At 32.9% G+C, this 15,936-nt stretch overlaps 3 protein-coding genes across 4 annotated transcripts; 1 reads left to right on the forward strand and 2 right to left on the reverse strand.

Moving 5' to 3' along the window:
* The first annotated feature begins 930 nt into the window (after positions 1–930).
* Positions 931–3,547, forward strand: LOC113856158 (indole-3-acetic acid-amido synthetase GH3.6-like). The gene is made up of 3 exons (XM_027487854.1): positions 931–1,274; positions 1,901–2,811; positions 2,964–3,547. Exons 1-3 carry the CDS (start codon positions 931–933, stop codon positions 3,545–3,547), a joined length of 1,839 nt encoding a protein of 612 aa, XP_027343655.1.
* A 1,943-nt stretch (positions 3,548–5,490) lies between these two features.
* On the reverse strand, positions 5,491–6,537 carry LOC113855909 (fasciclin-like arabinogalactan protein 21). Its single transcript, XM_027487541.1, has one exon. It carries the CDS (start codon positions 6,535–6,537, stop codon positions 5,491–5,493), a length of 1,047 nt encoding a protein of 348 aa, XP_027343342.1.
* Positions 6,538–13,572: 7,035 nt separating this feature from the next.
* LOC113854886 (putative dehydration-responsive element-binding protein 2H) lies at positions 13,573–15,258 on the reverse strand. 2 transcript variants are annotated; one of them, XM_027486185.1, is made up of 2 exons: positions 15,038–15,258; positions 13,573–14,563 (listed from the first exon to the last, which is right to left on the reverse strand). In XM_027486185.1, the coding sequence occupies exon 2, from the start codon at positions 14,540–14,542 to the stop codon at positions 13,943–13,945; it is 600 nt and encodes a 199-aa protein (XP_027341986.1). In that variant the 5' UTR covers positions 14,543–14,563; positions 15,038–15,258; the 3' UTR covers positions 13,573–13,942. The 2 variants fall into 2 exon arrangements, with proteins under 2 accessions (XP_027341986.1, XP_027341987.1); XM_027486186.1 differs by having other exon boundaries at positions 13,644–14,586.
* Between the last annotated feature and the right edge of the window lie 678 nt (positions 15,259–15,936).

Raw genomic sequence — 15,936 nt, forward strand, 5'->3', positions numbered from 1 at the left:
ATGTCTTTCCATTTTTATATTCTTGAAAAATAGCACACGTATCTCGTACTGTCAGAAAATTAGTATATTGATTTATAAAGTTTGTAAAATTGAAAATTTTTATGAGTAGTTCAACATTTAAAAGTTAACTCATAAAAAATTGTTATAATTTTATACAATTTTTTTAAACTACATGTTCTTAATTTATGTGAGAGATACTTTGATGCTTGCTTTTCAAGGTTGCTCCCTTGTTCATTTTCAGGTTACTTCATTCATTAAGTGATCCTTTTAATAATTTAAAATTTTCAACATAATTTTACCATATTTTTATGAAAAAAATAATTTATTAATTTCGTGACATGTATATGAACAGTATTTAACATGGCTCCAACGAACAACTTGTAGCCGAAATATATAGTTGCCGCGCAGCCGACGTTGTTGCCGGTTTTCTGAACAACAGCCGCGGTAAATGTACCCTATGGCCTATCGTACTTCCCTACTCTTTACCCGGATACTACCTTTCCAAACACCAACTTTATGGTTCCCATCTTTGAAGGAAAATGGTTGGTTCGGATCTACACTTGAGAAGATATAATAATAATAATAATAATAAATAAATGTTATATTGTCTAAATATTTTTAGAGATCAAATTTGATCTTTGAAAGTTTCCCACTCACACCCTTTTCCCGGTTGCCAATGCAAAGTTCTCCGGATAGCCATTTTAAACACCTAATTAACATTGCTTCAAAATTAATTAAAGTCACAATTTCAAATTTACAGTTTTACCCCTTTTGTACTATTTGATTGCACTCTGGAGACGTTTCCCATTTTGGCTATATATAATGCATTTCCACCTTCATTTGTTTTCCAAACCACTCTTCTCGTCCTTAGTCCAAAGTCCTAACTATTGTTGTGTTACACTCCAAATTTTAGTAGCCATTTCTCTAGCCATGCCTGAGGCTCCAAAGCACTCATGCAAGGTTAACCTTGATGATGCTGGTAGTAATACTAGTATTATCCAAGATAACAATGATAGAGCACTCAAATACATTGAAGAGGTCACTAGCAGCGCTGATGAAATTCAAGTAAAGGTCTTAGCCCAGATCCTTTCTCGTAGTGCCAACGTTGAGTACCTCCAACGCCATGGCCTAGATAGCCGAACTGACAAAAACACTTTCAAGAAGGTCATGCCCGTCGTCACTTACGAAGATTTAAAGCCAGATATTGATCGCATAGCCAACGGTGATACCTCCCCAATTTTATGTTCCAAACCCATATCAGAGTTTCTGACCAGGTAAATACCTCTATACATGATCTTAACATGCATTTCGAGTACAAGTATGTTAATTCAATATTTATTTAATATTTTTTTATGATATTAAAATTTATTATATAAATTTTTTTAAAATTAATTTTTAAAAATTATAGAAGTATAAATTATTTTCCTAAATTAAACTCTTCATTATTCTTTCAAACGATCACTTTAACATCTACCTACTTGAGTTTCATTTACTTCTTCTATTGCTATTTATTATAAATAATTACTCTAAAAGAAGTCATGTGATAGGAAAAAATGTTAAGTATATTAAGATTGTTTATCTTGATAAAAGTTTTTGTTTAACAAATTGTTAAAATAGATATTAACTGTGATTTTTTTAATACTAAATGCACCGATATATTATAGATATAAAATTCTTCATATTAATTAATATCATTAATTAGTAATATAATACATTATAATTTTAATATAGATCTACAATATCTGTATTAATAATTTATCAAGTAAGATAAACTAAGGAATTAACTGTTGATATATGACAATTTATTTTAGTGTATGTTCGTTAATATCTATTAGATACTGTGAAATTAACCGTAATTAAACTGTATATGGGATTGCTATTGTATATTGATTGAATGAAGCTCTGGAACATCTGGTGGGGAGAGAAAATTGATGCCAACAATCGAAGAGGAACTAGAGAGGAGATCATTGCTTTATAGCCTGTTGATGCCAGTGATGGATCAATTTGTGGGTGGTTTGGACAAGGGCAAAGGAATGTACTTTTTGTTCATAAAATCAGAAGCCAAAACCCCTGGTGGACTCTTTGCTCGTCCAGTTTTGACCAGCTATTACAAAAGCTCACATTTCAAGAACCGCAATCACGATCTCTACACAAACTACACCAGCCCCAATGAGACCATTCTCTGCCCTGACTCTTACCAGAGCATGTATTCTCAGTTGCTTTGTGGGCTTTGTCAAAATGAGGAAGTTCTTCGTGTTGGGGCTGTTTTCGCTTCTGGCTTCATTCGTGCCCTTAAGTTCCTTGAAAATCATTTTGTTTCTTTGTGTAATGACATAAGAACGGGTACCTTAGACTCTAAAATCACTGACACGTCAGTCAGAATGGCTGTTATGAAAGTACTCAAACCAAATCCCAAGCTTGCGGCTTTCATAGAAGCCGAATGCATCAAAGGGTCTTGGAAGGGGATCATTACTAGGTTATGGCCAAATACCAAGTATGTTGATGTTATTGTCACAGGAACCATGTCTCAGTACATTCCCATATTGGATTTTTATAGCAATGGTCTCCCTCTTGTTTGCACCATGTATGCTTCTTCTGAGTGTTATTTCGGCCTTAATTTGAACCCCTTGTCTGACCCAAGTGAGGTGTGTTACACCCTCATTCCCACCATGGCCTACTTTGAGTTCTTGCCCCTCAACAAGATAAGCGGTCATACTGATTCAATTTCTCACTTGGAGCAAGAACATTTGGTGGATCTTACCGATGTAAAGTTGGGTCAAGAGTATGAGCTCGTAGTCACCACTTATTCAGGTATTCAAAGACGTATTTAATTAATTTGAAAAAAAAAAAAAAAAGCCCTTTCGTACAAATATTTCATTCCAAAATCAAAATATCTTTTTTTATTTTTTCCAAATATTTGTGTAAGAAAATATTATATGATATGAATCAATCTTCACTTACAGGCCTTTATAGGTACCGGGTTGGTGACATACTCCGGGTAGCTGGATTCAAAAACAAGGCTCCTCAATTTTACTTTGTGTGCCGAAAGAACGTGGTACTGAGCATTGATTCTGACAAAACCGATGAAGTTGAGTTACAAAATGCAGTGAAAAGTGCAGCTCAGCATCTTGTGCAATTTGGTGCATCGCTAAATGAATACACAAGCAGCGCAGACACATCCACAATCCCAGGCCACTACGTGCTGTACTGGGAGATTAACACGAGTGAAGAAACTCCAATTCCTGCTTCCATTTTCGAGAACTGTTGCCATGCAGTTGAAGAATCTCTTAACACTGTGTATCGCCAAGGCAGGGTATCAGAGTCTATAGGACCCTTGGAAATCAAGATGGTGGAGAATGGAACCTTTGACAAGCTCATGGATTTTGCTCTGAGCCAGGGTGCATCTATAAATCAGTACAAGACACCTCGATGTGTGAAATATGCACCCATTCTAGAGCTTCTAAACTCTAAAGTTGTTTCTACTCACTTCAGTCCAAGATGCCCGAAGTGGGTTCCTGGTCACAAGAAATGGTGCAACCTTCACTGAAATTTAGACCATGTTGTTCATCGAGCTACTAGTAGTCTAGTATAGCTTGAAAATTGAAAGAACTAGTTTCAATTGTGGGATTAACTGCTACAAAACCCACTACCCCAGATTCTCCCGTGTAGTCTTTCAAGTTTTAATAATACACTTAAGATATTTTTCCAAGTCTAAATTATCTTTATATCTGACTATTTCTTCGATCCTTCTACTCCTCTCGTGGAGGCGAAATTCAAAGGGTGTTGTTTATTCAAGTTATTGAGCAACATACAAGCTGAAGCAAAAATATATTAAATGTAGAGGAGCATAAATGTCATCCATGATTTGGCCCTCCTAATCAAGTTTTAGGAGAATCGCCCCATGGTGCAGTTTCTTAAGATATCATTGCATGGGGGAATAGTATCTTAATCACTTGAAATTTGCTAAACTACATAACCATTTTTAAAATTTAGAATCAGAAGTAAAACTTGAAATTTTTCGCTTTTGGGCCGGGCCTTAATAATATAGTATATGTAAATGAAAGAAAAAAGTGGATGGGTTCTGTCATTGTCGTTATTTTCTGGACACTTCCTAAAACTGAAAAAAATATATATTTTAAACAAATTTAGGATAACTTAAAGGTAAAAAAATAAGTAAAACATAATAATTATCATATATGATTGATCTTACTCGGTGTTAATTTGTAATTATTCAAATCAATTTTTTTTAAATTGTAAATATAAATTAATTAAATAACACAAACTATGTTATTTTCTGTGGTTGTCTAGACCAAAAAGTATTCTACATAATTGTCATAAATTTATATCAATAATATATTATATCATATTAACGGATAATATATATATATATATATATATAATCAATATTTCAATTTAGTTCCAACATTTTCATGAGATTTTATATTAGTTTCAGGTTTTTCTATATCAAGCAATTTTAAGTCCCTCTTACAATGTAATCCAACAAAAAATTGATGCATAATAACTTATTACATATCCATATCATTATTAGAAATCAAAAGTGATAAATTTTAAAAAATTAGACAATAAACAAAAAAAAATTGGAAACTAAAATTAATTTTTTTAAAAAAATAAAATGAAAATATATTTAAGCATATAAAATATTAATATGATATATCATATTACTAATATAAATACATTTTTAGTCTTTATATTTTACAAGGTTTTAATTTTAGTCCTTAAAATAATTTTAATTTTTTTAAAAAATTCATGACTTTTGGTCTTTCACACACTAATATGATCAAATAAAAAATCGACACATCATAATCTTTTAATTAATCACATCATTATTAAAAAGTACAAATGTTAAATTTTAAAAAAATTAAAATTATTTTTTATAAAAATATATTTAAACCTTGATTGAATCAAGATCAATTTAAGCTTGAGTTCTTGCTTCAAAGTTGTTAAAAATATTGATGATTTAATAATAATATAATTATTCAAACTAATTAAAAATGTCAGCGATATCCATGAGGGCACTGACAGCTTTGAGCAATTTTAAATTAGAATGTTGTGAACTCTTATCTCATTTTTTAATTTTTATTCTCTCAATTAAAAAATTATACATAGATGGATAGAGACGGTGAGAAATGTTATTTTTTTAATATGAAAAACACAAGCCACCCATATCACTGATCATTTGACCCAATAAGCACGCACAATAGACATTTAAACACAAGATTTGAAATGCGGTAGGATTCACAATGAAGTTACTTGTTCATGTGAGAACACAGAAGCACGTGAAGTTTAGCAGAACCAATAACAGAGGAAGCCAGAGATGACGAGAATTTGAGCAATAGCTTCCAAAGAAGGTAAAAACAATGCAAATCAATTTACCCAGAAAACAAAATTGATACAAACTTGGTTGAACTTACCATAATGTATGGACTTCACAACATTGTGAACCATAGAACATGAAATATACCTACAACTTCAAGCAGCAAGCTCATCCATCTTAAAAGCTCTAGAAATCCCATGAACCACGAATTTCTCTGAAACCAACATGTCAGGTTCGACAATCTCCACACCATTAATCACCATCCCTGCCATGAAACCTAGAACTCCATCAATTTCGAGATTTTCTTCAGACACCAGCGTATTCAACAGAGTCCTAATTGGCAGAGAAGTGAGTTCTTTGTAAGTAAACCGCTGAGGCAAAATATGAATTCTCACAGTTCTATCAAGCACCGTTGAAGGGTATCGAAGCAATGTCAAATCAGGAGGAGCAAAGATTGTCGCAGAATCCAAACTCCCGGTGTATTTCCGAACCCCATCAAGAACCGAATGCAATGCAATAGAAAACGAAGCATACCCTCTTGAACCGAGCAACTGAACGACCCGGTTCCACTCAACCACGTTCCTGGATTCATTAAACATGGAAGAATCGTTGAAACGACAAGTGGGTGAGTGAATGAAATGATCCCAACCTCCTTGAAGATCTTGAAGGTCCAAGGGTAAAAACGGTGCAAGAACCCCATGAACGGCAAGTTGATCTCCAAGAAATATATCAGGGTTTGATATCAACACGTGATTGATCTCAACGAGTTTTGGTTCCGGGTCAACCTTGGTGAGTGCAACTTTCTTTTGACGAAAGAGGGTTGTGATGCATGTTCCAGGAGGTTTGTTTAAGAGGTCATGGAAGGAGGTTTTGGAGGTGGAGGTGTGGTAAAGGAGAAGGTTTTTGAGGAACCAGAGAGGGAGAGAGGAGTTTTTGATGGCTGAGTCTTTGATGGCGAAGATGGTTGAGTTTTGTGGTGGATGGAAGAATAAGGGAGAGCGGTGGAGTAGATCTGCCATGACTGTGAAACCAGCTTTTCGAAGAGCTTCTGAGGCGTTCTTTGAGTGGTCATTGGTTATGGGTGGTAATTGTTTGGGTGAGTTCTTGGAAGTTGAATGCACCGCTGAGGAAATTGCTATCACTCCTAGTGTTACTGACGCTGCAAAGTATATTGGGAACCAATACCAACGGCGAGAAGCCATGGAAGAAAGAACGTTGAAGTAGGAGTAGGAGTGTTTCTTTTGGAGGGAAAAGTGATTTACGACCTTTTAAGAATTGAGATTTGAGATGGAAGATTTTACCCGTTTCGAAGGGGTTTATGCTTGGGACTTTCCTTGGGCCTTTAAACCAAAATCTTCTATGGGCCTTTAAATCTCTTGGACGAGTCCTCTGGATTTCACTTGGATCTGTACTCCTGGCTTTTTAATGGATGGAGGCATGTCCTTACCCCACAAAACCACCTCAGTTCACAACAACAGGAGAAACACCTCTCAATCACTGGTCCAGCATTTTCATTTGACTATATCAGTTCTATCATATTTAAATTATTAAATTGAATATTATTTCATATTCACTTTCTTTCGTTTCCTTTTTTATAATCTTTTCTTTTATCTATTTCTTTCCTAAACCCAATTTACACTTATTTGATGGGTGTGAAAATATGTTTTTCTAAAATTTTAAGAGGACGACGTTATAAAGTAAAACAAAAACATAAATGTACTCAATGGGTTCTATCAATATTTATAGCAAGATGTAGGCCACATTTGTATATTAAACTTATGATGCTAAGGTAAAAGCATAGTTCAAGTTATAGATGTGAGACCTCCACTCAAGATGTGTAAAGATGAGACCTTACTCACAATTTTACATATATAATTAACATTGCTTAATTTTTAAGTAAGATTCTAGCTTTTATTTATATTTACAGAGGCTAATATGGTGGCTAATTTTTTTGCAAATCATGCTCACTCGCACGCTCTTGGTATTTATTTGTTAATTTCTCCTTTAGGAAAAAAGTCTTCAATTTCTTTGATAGTTTATTAAAATCGAAAACGTATCTCTTTACGTGAAGACTGAAATGATGTATAATTTTTTTTTGGTCAAGTTTAGGATCATTTAATAGTGATATAACTTTTACAAACGGTAAATATCAATTCGTTAAACATCTTTCATATAAAAACAAAAATGTATTAACATAGAAACTAAAACGAAATATCACATTAGGCGTAGGAATCGAATCTTTAATTAAACCAATGATAAACAAGTCTGAAATCTACCGATTAAAGAACTAAATACTCTTCTCCGTAGGAATTGCAATTCAAAACACTGGTTCTTTTCTATACAGGGAACTTTGATCCTTTTGTGATGACATGGTGATGGTTTGAAACAGTCCAAATTTGAACTAGTGAGCAACAACTCAGAAGCAGTTGGCAGCACTTTTGTCACTTAGCTTTCAAGCAAGTCATAAGGTTTTTTATTTACTAAAGCCTGTGGCAAAAAGGAAAAGAAGAAGTTTTACCTGCCGTCAATTCTAACTAGTGCCTTCTTATTCCAAGTAGTAGTCACAACTCACAAGCAGTTGGCAACACTGTTGATGCCATTTGTAAAAATTGAGAGTAATAGAAATGCATTTTTTAACATTAAAAATAATTAAACTAAAAATAAAAAATTATATTTTTTAGAAATTTTAATTTAAAACTAAAATTACTTTTAAAAAATATATTACTAACTTCTCTCCCTAATCAATTGCATAGTACACTGACTAGGAGCTAGTATAGTATACTTTTCTTTACTCCCAAGAAAAAACCAAAAAATTAAAAAGGTCTTCTAAAGTTTGCCAATTGCCATGCAAATTAGGGGCACCGACTCTTGATAGAAAGTTGAAATGGACATCAGTCAATTTAACCACTCCACTATCTTGGACAACTAAATCAATACAAGAAAATTGTTTTTCTTTTAAAGATCAACGGGTAGATTTTCAAGATTAGTGTATACGTACAAGCCAAATTATATAGGACTTGAAAATTTACTAGTTATATCGTTTATATAATTTTATAATAGTTTTTACCTTTTGTATTTTTCTTTATTGTGCAGTTTATTTGAAAAAATTTATAGAAATTCAGATTTTTCTTTTACATTTGTTAGTTTACCTAGATATTATTATCTTCTAAATAAAGTTAATCATACACTTCACTTTTAAAACATATAGAGTGACAAAAACAAAAAATAAATAACAAAAGGCAATATATATATATATATATATAACATGGTATGATAAAAAAAATTTAAATAATAAAATAAAAAGGGTAAAAACTGGCATGCAAATATATTAACATAATTGTTATCTTCTTGCTTTATAGTATCCCTCCCTCTTGTACTTTATCCATTATATTAGCAACATTAAGAAAAAATCATTAATTCAATCACACATGTCATCAGATGCCCAATCTCAAATTCAATGTTAAACCATGTTGCTTTAAACAATGTTAGTGCCTGATGGATTACCTGTTAAGAAAACTGCAAGGACTCTTAAAAACATATTTCAGCAAAAGGTAACCTGGTTTGCTTAACCACTTTCTACGCTTCCATGTGGAAGAAAGTTTCATACTTTAACAAAAACGTAATCTCGCGAGACACAATTGCAATCAGAATTTCATATGCACTTTATATTGTAAACAGTATCACACGCATATCTTTCGATACAATTTTAATTTGATTTAACGCACCATATACTCCCTAGTCCCTATATTAATCCTATAAAAAAAAAAAAGAACTAGAACTGGTCAGTGACCACTATCTCTTTTCCTAGTAACCCGAATGTAGCAAAAAACAGCAGCAAAAGTGACAGTAACAAGACCACCTAGGATGACACCACCACCTGCCACTGACTTGTCTGAGGAATGATGCTTTCCTAGTCTTCTAATATCAGGACCCTCAGCTGCTGCTTCATGTGATGATGGCCCTCTAGACCCACCAAATGCTTGATCTGAACTTTTCTCATCACTTAGCTCAACCCCTCTCTTAATTTTAAGCTCCAAAGGATTTAATCCTGGTAATGGACCCTCAGACCAAAGTGCCATGGCTTGAAGTGCTAAGATCTGAGTTACTACGAGGAAAATCAAACCAACCTTGTTGTTCATTCTGAACCAAGTGTGTTAAGTCTAATGCAACTATGAGTTATTGTAGAACAAAGAGAGATTCTGGGTTTTAGGCAGAGAGAAGAGTAAAGGGGTACTAAATGCTAAGCAAAGAATCTGATGGGATGCACACGGGTTTGGAGGGGTTTTAAAAAGAGTGGGAAATTATGAAGGGTCAAGATCTTCTGTGGCTGAAGTTGTGGTAGGAAACTCTGGTGGAGGTTCATCTGACAAATGGCATGGGTCCCATTCATAATAAATATATGCTATGAAAGACAGAAAGCCAAGTTTGGTCTTGGGATTAAAAAGATGTTGCTGGCACTTGCTGCATGGCTCTTAATTTAAATTTAACTTAACTTAACTGGTCTCTTGTTTCATAACTTAGCAACCACCGCTGAATCCCTTCTCAACCGGACCATTAAAAACCATTTCATTTTGTACCTTCTTTTTCCTTCATTTCTATTTTCAGTTTAACTTCAACCCAATTTCCGACCATAGTATACGACAGTTGTTATCATGTTGTTAATAGTTTGCTATTAATGTAACTGCATTAATGCGTAGTTTGTAGAATTTTAGTAACAACAAAAATTAAAGTCATTTTTATCGAATTTTGTTATAAGTTTAAACAAATTATACTCGTTAATTTAAAAATATATAAATTAATTTTAACTTATAAAAATAAATGTATTTAATTCACTTGAATCTATATCTATATTATTCTTAAACAACATATATGCTGAACACAATTTATGTTTTCTTATTCAAAGTGTCCCATATTTTATTTTCCAATCGTATATATGCTACCTCAGGAACGAATGTATAGGAGCAGCATTAATGCGCTCCCGTGCAGTTTCTTTAAAAAAAAAAAAAAGAAGCGATCAACATGTGTTGGAATGGGTGCTTCTATAAACAATTATTTCAGAAGTGGAAAAAGAAAAAAGATAAAACCATAAAATTACTCAAATTTTCTGTCGTTTATACTTTGAGAAGAAAAACAAAAACGGACTGTTCCACTGATAAATTTTCTCTAAGGAGCAGCAAGTGCGTATTCCCTTCTCAATTGCATTTTAAAATTGTATATAGAGATTTTAATATTTAAAACAATACTATATGATCTTATAATTATTAATACAATTATATATAGAAAGGTCTAAAAAATAAGGATATTTGTAAATAATAGTCATGTTGTGTTGTACTGTTGTTAGACACAGTTATTTATGCTAGATACTACATTAATGTTTTGAATAATTTAAACTACATTTTACAAATTTGTTTGCACTTTTTTTATCTTATTAAACATGAATTCTCTTTTTCACCTAAACTTTTATCATACATGCTAATTTTATATTTAAAACTACCAAACCATTAAAAATATTTAAATTTTATGATAATTTCTTAAAAAAACTATATCTAAAGTATTATTTAAAATCTTTATACTAGCAATCATATTAAAACTAGACTTTTAATTATACATGTTATATTAAAATCATATTATTATGTCTATCGTATTTTCATATTCATAATTGATTGCCGTATCTGTGTAAAAATACATATCATATCTATTCTTGAGATTAAAATTTTTATTTCGGGTCCTCCCTCGTACACTTTCCGAGTCCACCACCTGTGCTAGTTGTTCATAATCGACAAAATTTGCCTGTTTAAATAGAAAAGACCAGTGGATTTTATATTCCAAATAAAAATGGCATACAATTCCTTTTCCTAATATTGGTGGTGGGGTTTAGAATGCATGGAACAACACAGTTGGCACGTATGAGCTGGAAATTAGAAGGTGGCAGGTCAATAAATTGATTTCCTATCACTTTCATCATAGAGATCATCGATCATAGCTTTTGGGTATAACTAACCATCCCAAGGACTCTTGCTTCTCATTATACCGCAAAGTACTATGACACGTTTCCCTCTTTCCCCATGCCAACTCACACTGTATAATTTTACTTCCAACCAGTATTATTTCCTCGTTTCAGTGTGTAAAGCAAATTTAATTATCAAAAGCTTACAGCTACTGTGTACGCAAGATGCCAAATAATTTGATTCACATCGTATCTTAAATGATGGAAAGAATAGTTATCATTAAAAGCTTAGAAATCCATCGTTTGCTAGAAATCAAAATGACATGATTCATGTGGTATCATTAAAATATTGATTCATGCGTTGAAATGATACTACTTGGGATAGCGGATACGAGTAAATAACAACACAACTGCTTGAGCGTATTACAAAGTAATAAAAATAACTCATAATAATTACTTCATATTTAAAATTTAATTTTTGTCGTCGTCTTTTCAATAAAAACTTTAAATCTAAACATTATAAATAAATAAAAGTATACGTTGTTCAAATTATATATTTAAAAAACTTCTGCATTAGGATATGTATTAAAAATCTTCACATATTTTTATTCTCTCTCTGCACAGTAAGCTCATGCTTAACCTCCGTTTATTTTACATATACAATAATGTCCCAAACTCGTCGTACTTTTCTGATTTCTTATGCACATTGTGCCCTTTTTTCCAATTCTCGCCTCTAAAAGGAGATTTTTTTTCTTCTTTCCCTTCACAGTTCTCTTCTTGCTGCCTATTTCTCAAACATCTCCAAGCCCCTGTTCTTTCATACGCTTAAGTTAAGATTGTTTTTAGCATGTAAAATGAGACAACTACTTAATATTAGTTTAACACTATAGACCAGTAAAATGAGTTTTTCAGTGCGACAAAAGTGAATAATTTTACTTACCAATGAAAAATATATTTATATCATGTAATTCGTTATTACATATAATAACACATGCATTTGCCAGAATCCTTTTTTTTTAATCAATTGGTCAAAATTCATCACTCTTTCCTGAGTGAAGACATTTCCATTAATAGCCTCAAACAATAGGGACATCTACAGATTAGTTTGTTTGACTTTTCAAACCAATAATGGATTGAACCAAACTTCAAACCGTCTCTAGTATAATATATACGAACTCCACTTGGGTTGGATGTCGAGTGAATTTAATCACTTGATAGACTAATATTATCCAAGTAGAATTATCATTTCAACTCGTGTGTCACGACCGAAGTAGGCAGAGTTCAAAACATTTGCGAATATTTCGAACTTTTTCTTTTTCACCACTCTTCCGAAAATTAATTTACCGAAATAATTTCAAAAATATAAATAATTTTAGATAAAAAATAATATGATTAGAAAAAAAAATGTTGTGCAAAATGAAATTTCCTTATTTTACAGCCACTATGAGACCGTGACTGTGTGGATTGAGAATTGGATTCTCTAAGCTTGGCCTAATGGGTTGGGCTATACAAAGTGATCATTTAAATGTCCATCACAGACCTTAAAAAACCAAAGCAGACCCACTCAATTTGACTGCAAGCGTTGACCAAAAAAAAAAAGAGACAGGATGCAATATATCTACCACCATTGTCAAACTTTCATGCTAATTTAATTGAAGCAATTGAAATAAAAATCATTTCATTACAATGCACGGATAAAAACTAAGAAATTGACGAAATAAACTGGGATATATAATCACATTTCTGTTTGGCCCATGAAATAGTCGATAATGTCGGAATGGAACGGATAATTTAGAATATAATCTCATTCTTGTTGACAAAGAAGAAACATCTCATTCTTCTAATCGATTAAATTTTACACTTCCACATCCAAGTTTGACACGAGAATACAGAACCTATCACCTATAAATTAGTAAATTTTAAAATTGTTACTCAACACTTTATCCATGAAGCTTTTCGTTCATATAATTGAAAGAAAAGATTCCTATAACTGGTACCATGGGATTGCCAGGGGAAAGTTAAGGCAAACACGGTGAAAAGCAATGAAACACCAAAAACAATGCGAAAGAATGTTCTTTCTTATCTTCAATACGCTTGATTGTAGAGAAAAAATTTTATGCTGTTTCTTTGAACAGCATGAATCCAACTACATGCACATTTCCTGCTTTCTTCCTTGCTAGACTCGTGGTGAATCATTATATACTATTCCTAGAGCTACCATTCTGTGTAATCATATCATAACCCAATAATTCATGGAGAGTAAGTGTACTAGAAACAGAAATTTTACATTAGAAATGAAAATATTTACAATTAAATAAACCACGTTCACACATTCAGTGGTATAATATTAGTTTAGCAGGACAAATCACACCACATTATGCAGTCTAAAATAGACACAACAACAAATGGCAAAAAGATTGAGGGGGTGAGGGGATTTTACATCAGGGAAGGTAGAGTATATTTCACATCTTATGAGTTAAAAATTAACCGGATATCCAGAGTGCATTAGGCCAAAACCAGAAGAAATGACCATTTTTCAACCAAGTTCATTTTAGTTTTACAACAGCTAATCTCCAGGACCAAATATCAAGATTCATTAACCCTAAGCTAATCATTAACAAGTAGAAGCACTGAAAATTCTGGCGATATCCAAATGTACATCATGAGGATGAAGGAGGGGACGAATTGGTCCCTGATTCACCATCCCCATTCTCGTGTTTTACACCTAAGGATAAGGAAATAGATTCCATATCCATATCCTCTGCATCACCTACCCTGGAGTTATTTGGCGATATCATGGACTCAGTATGTGCCGTCACTGCCATTGGGGAACCAGATTGATTTGCAGCTGGAGAATCTTTGGAAGATTCCTCAGAGAAACTGGAAACGGAAACGTTGGGAAAGTTGAGACGCGCACAAGAACCATACATTGCCCTTGCCGCTTCATCATATGCAAGGGCAGCTCCAATGGCAGTGGAAAAAGTACCTAGCCAGAGCCTGTTTCCTCTGTTAGGCTCTCGGATTTCAGCAACCCACTTTCCCCAAGTCCTTTGCCTTACACCTCTGTAGTTACACCGCGAGTTCTCAGGCCCTCCTTTACCTTTCATACATCCCTTCTTCGACCCTTTGGCGGGAACTTTCCGAACCGGCTTATCCGCATCATTGCAGGAATCAAGTTGGGCATTATATTCTTTCCATCTTGCCAGTATCTTAGCCAGGGACTTAGATCCATCCCCTTTATTATGGGCTTTCGCTAACATGTGCGTGCAATTCAACTTGCACTACGTAATGAACAGCAAAAATTCTACAACGTTAATAACATAATATAACACTAACATAAACGCCAGCCACGGAAACAAGCCCTTGTGTTTTTACATATGTAACCAATTCAAAAGGTCGTTCACTATAACCCAATTTGTTAATATTATTTGGTTAATTAATTATCCACCAAAAATATTTCTACTTTCTACTAACGAAACTCTACATTCACCAGTATAAACAGTAACACTAGGAAAAATTTAAAAGCAATAGTAGATAATGAAAATGCAAGCTTGTGATTAGAGTTTGACTAGATATCAATTGGGTCATAATTTCAACCCTCCGTGAGAACATTACAATTGGGAATGATAAAAACATAAATTTATAAAAAGAAAAATTCAAAAGGGTAAACTAAGAGAGAGAGAGAGAGAGAGAATCAATGAAAACAAACCCTTTGTTCGAAATGAAGATGAAATGCAGAGGGAGGGAGAACTAACCTGCGAGGAGGTGTAAAAGTTATGGTTCCCCCAGCGAAGAGGTGAGAGAAATGGGGCAGCGCTTCGCTGAGAGGTTGAAAGTTGAAAGCTTTAATGAGTTTGTGATGTGGGTCGCATCTCTGATTGATATCGGGGAAGAAGACGAAGAAAACAGAGATGAACTCTTCCAAGAAACACCGACAACTAATTAGGGTTCACTAGCCGCCTGCTCTTCATTTTCGAGACTAACACTAACAAACAAACAAACAAAATAATAATAATAATAATTGAACCCAAAAATATAAGAAATAACAATACTCGTTTATCCATTTAGTCTTTTTTTTTCTTATTGTGTTTGTTGTAAAAAAAAAACATAAATAAAATATCACAAAAATATGCAATAGCCGGTTTAGATATCCGCTAAGAAAATTAAAATATAATTGGTGATTTTAGATCGCTCCTAAGTAAAACAATAACTAAATATCACTTGGATGCTTCGATTTATGAGAATTAACAAAGTGCAACTTTGATTGCACTAGGAAAGAAGATTGTCTTGTAAATGAAAAGGAAAAATAATAGTTTAAAAATGTTGAACTAAATAAATTATGCATTTTTTAAATTTTCTGTAAAAATTTTGTTTTATTGGGAACAAAATTAAAAATTTAGATCGTGCTTGCTTTATTTTTTTTATTTTATTTTTCACTTAATTTAATTTTAATTAGAAAATGGTCACCTTTTTTTCCTGTTTTTAAAAATTTATAAGGGAGATAGTATTGTTTTTAAAACAATTATAAGTGTAAGCTTGTATATTAATGAATTGATAATGGAAACAATTCAAATTCCATATTTGTTAGGTGAGTAGTCCAAACCATGCTATTTTTTTAAGAAAAGTGGCCATTACTAAAGTGAGTCCTAAGAGA

Source organism: Abrus precatorius, unplaced genomic scaffold, assembly GCF_003935025.1.
Source record: "Abrus precatorius isolate BTA unplaced genomic scaffold, Abrus_2018 Scaffold11, whole genome shotgun sequence".
Lineage (NCBI taxonomy): Eukaryota > Viridiplantae > Streptophyta > Magnoliopsida > Fabales > Fabaceae > Abrus > Abrus precatorius.

Excerpts from the sequence above, each read along its gene's own strand:
- LOC113855909 (XM_027487541.1), bottom strand. The coding sequence starts at position 6,537 with ATGGCTTCTCGCCGTTGGTATTGGTTCCCAATATACTTTGCAGCGTCA.
- LOC113854886 (XM_027486185.1), bottom strand. The coding sequence starts at position 14,542 with ATGTTAGCGAAAGCCCATAATAAAGGGGATGGATCTAAGTCCCTGGCT.
- LOC113856158 (XM_027487854.1), top strand. The coding sequence starts at position 931 with ATGCCTGAGGCTCCAAAGCACTCATGCAAGGTTAACCTTGATGATGCT. Across the intron at positions 1,275-1,900 it reads ATATCAGAGTTTCTGACCAG|CTCTGGAACATCTGGTGGGG; the intron begins GTAAATACCTCT and ends GATTGAATGAAG. Across the intron at positions 2,812-2,963 it reads CGTAGTCACCACTTATTCAG|GCCTTTATAGGTACCGGGTT; the intron begins GTATTCAAAGAC and ends CTTCACTTACAG.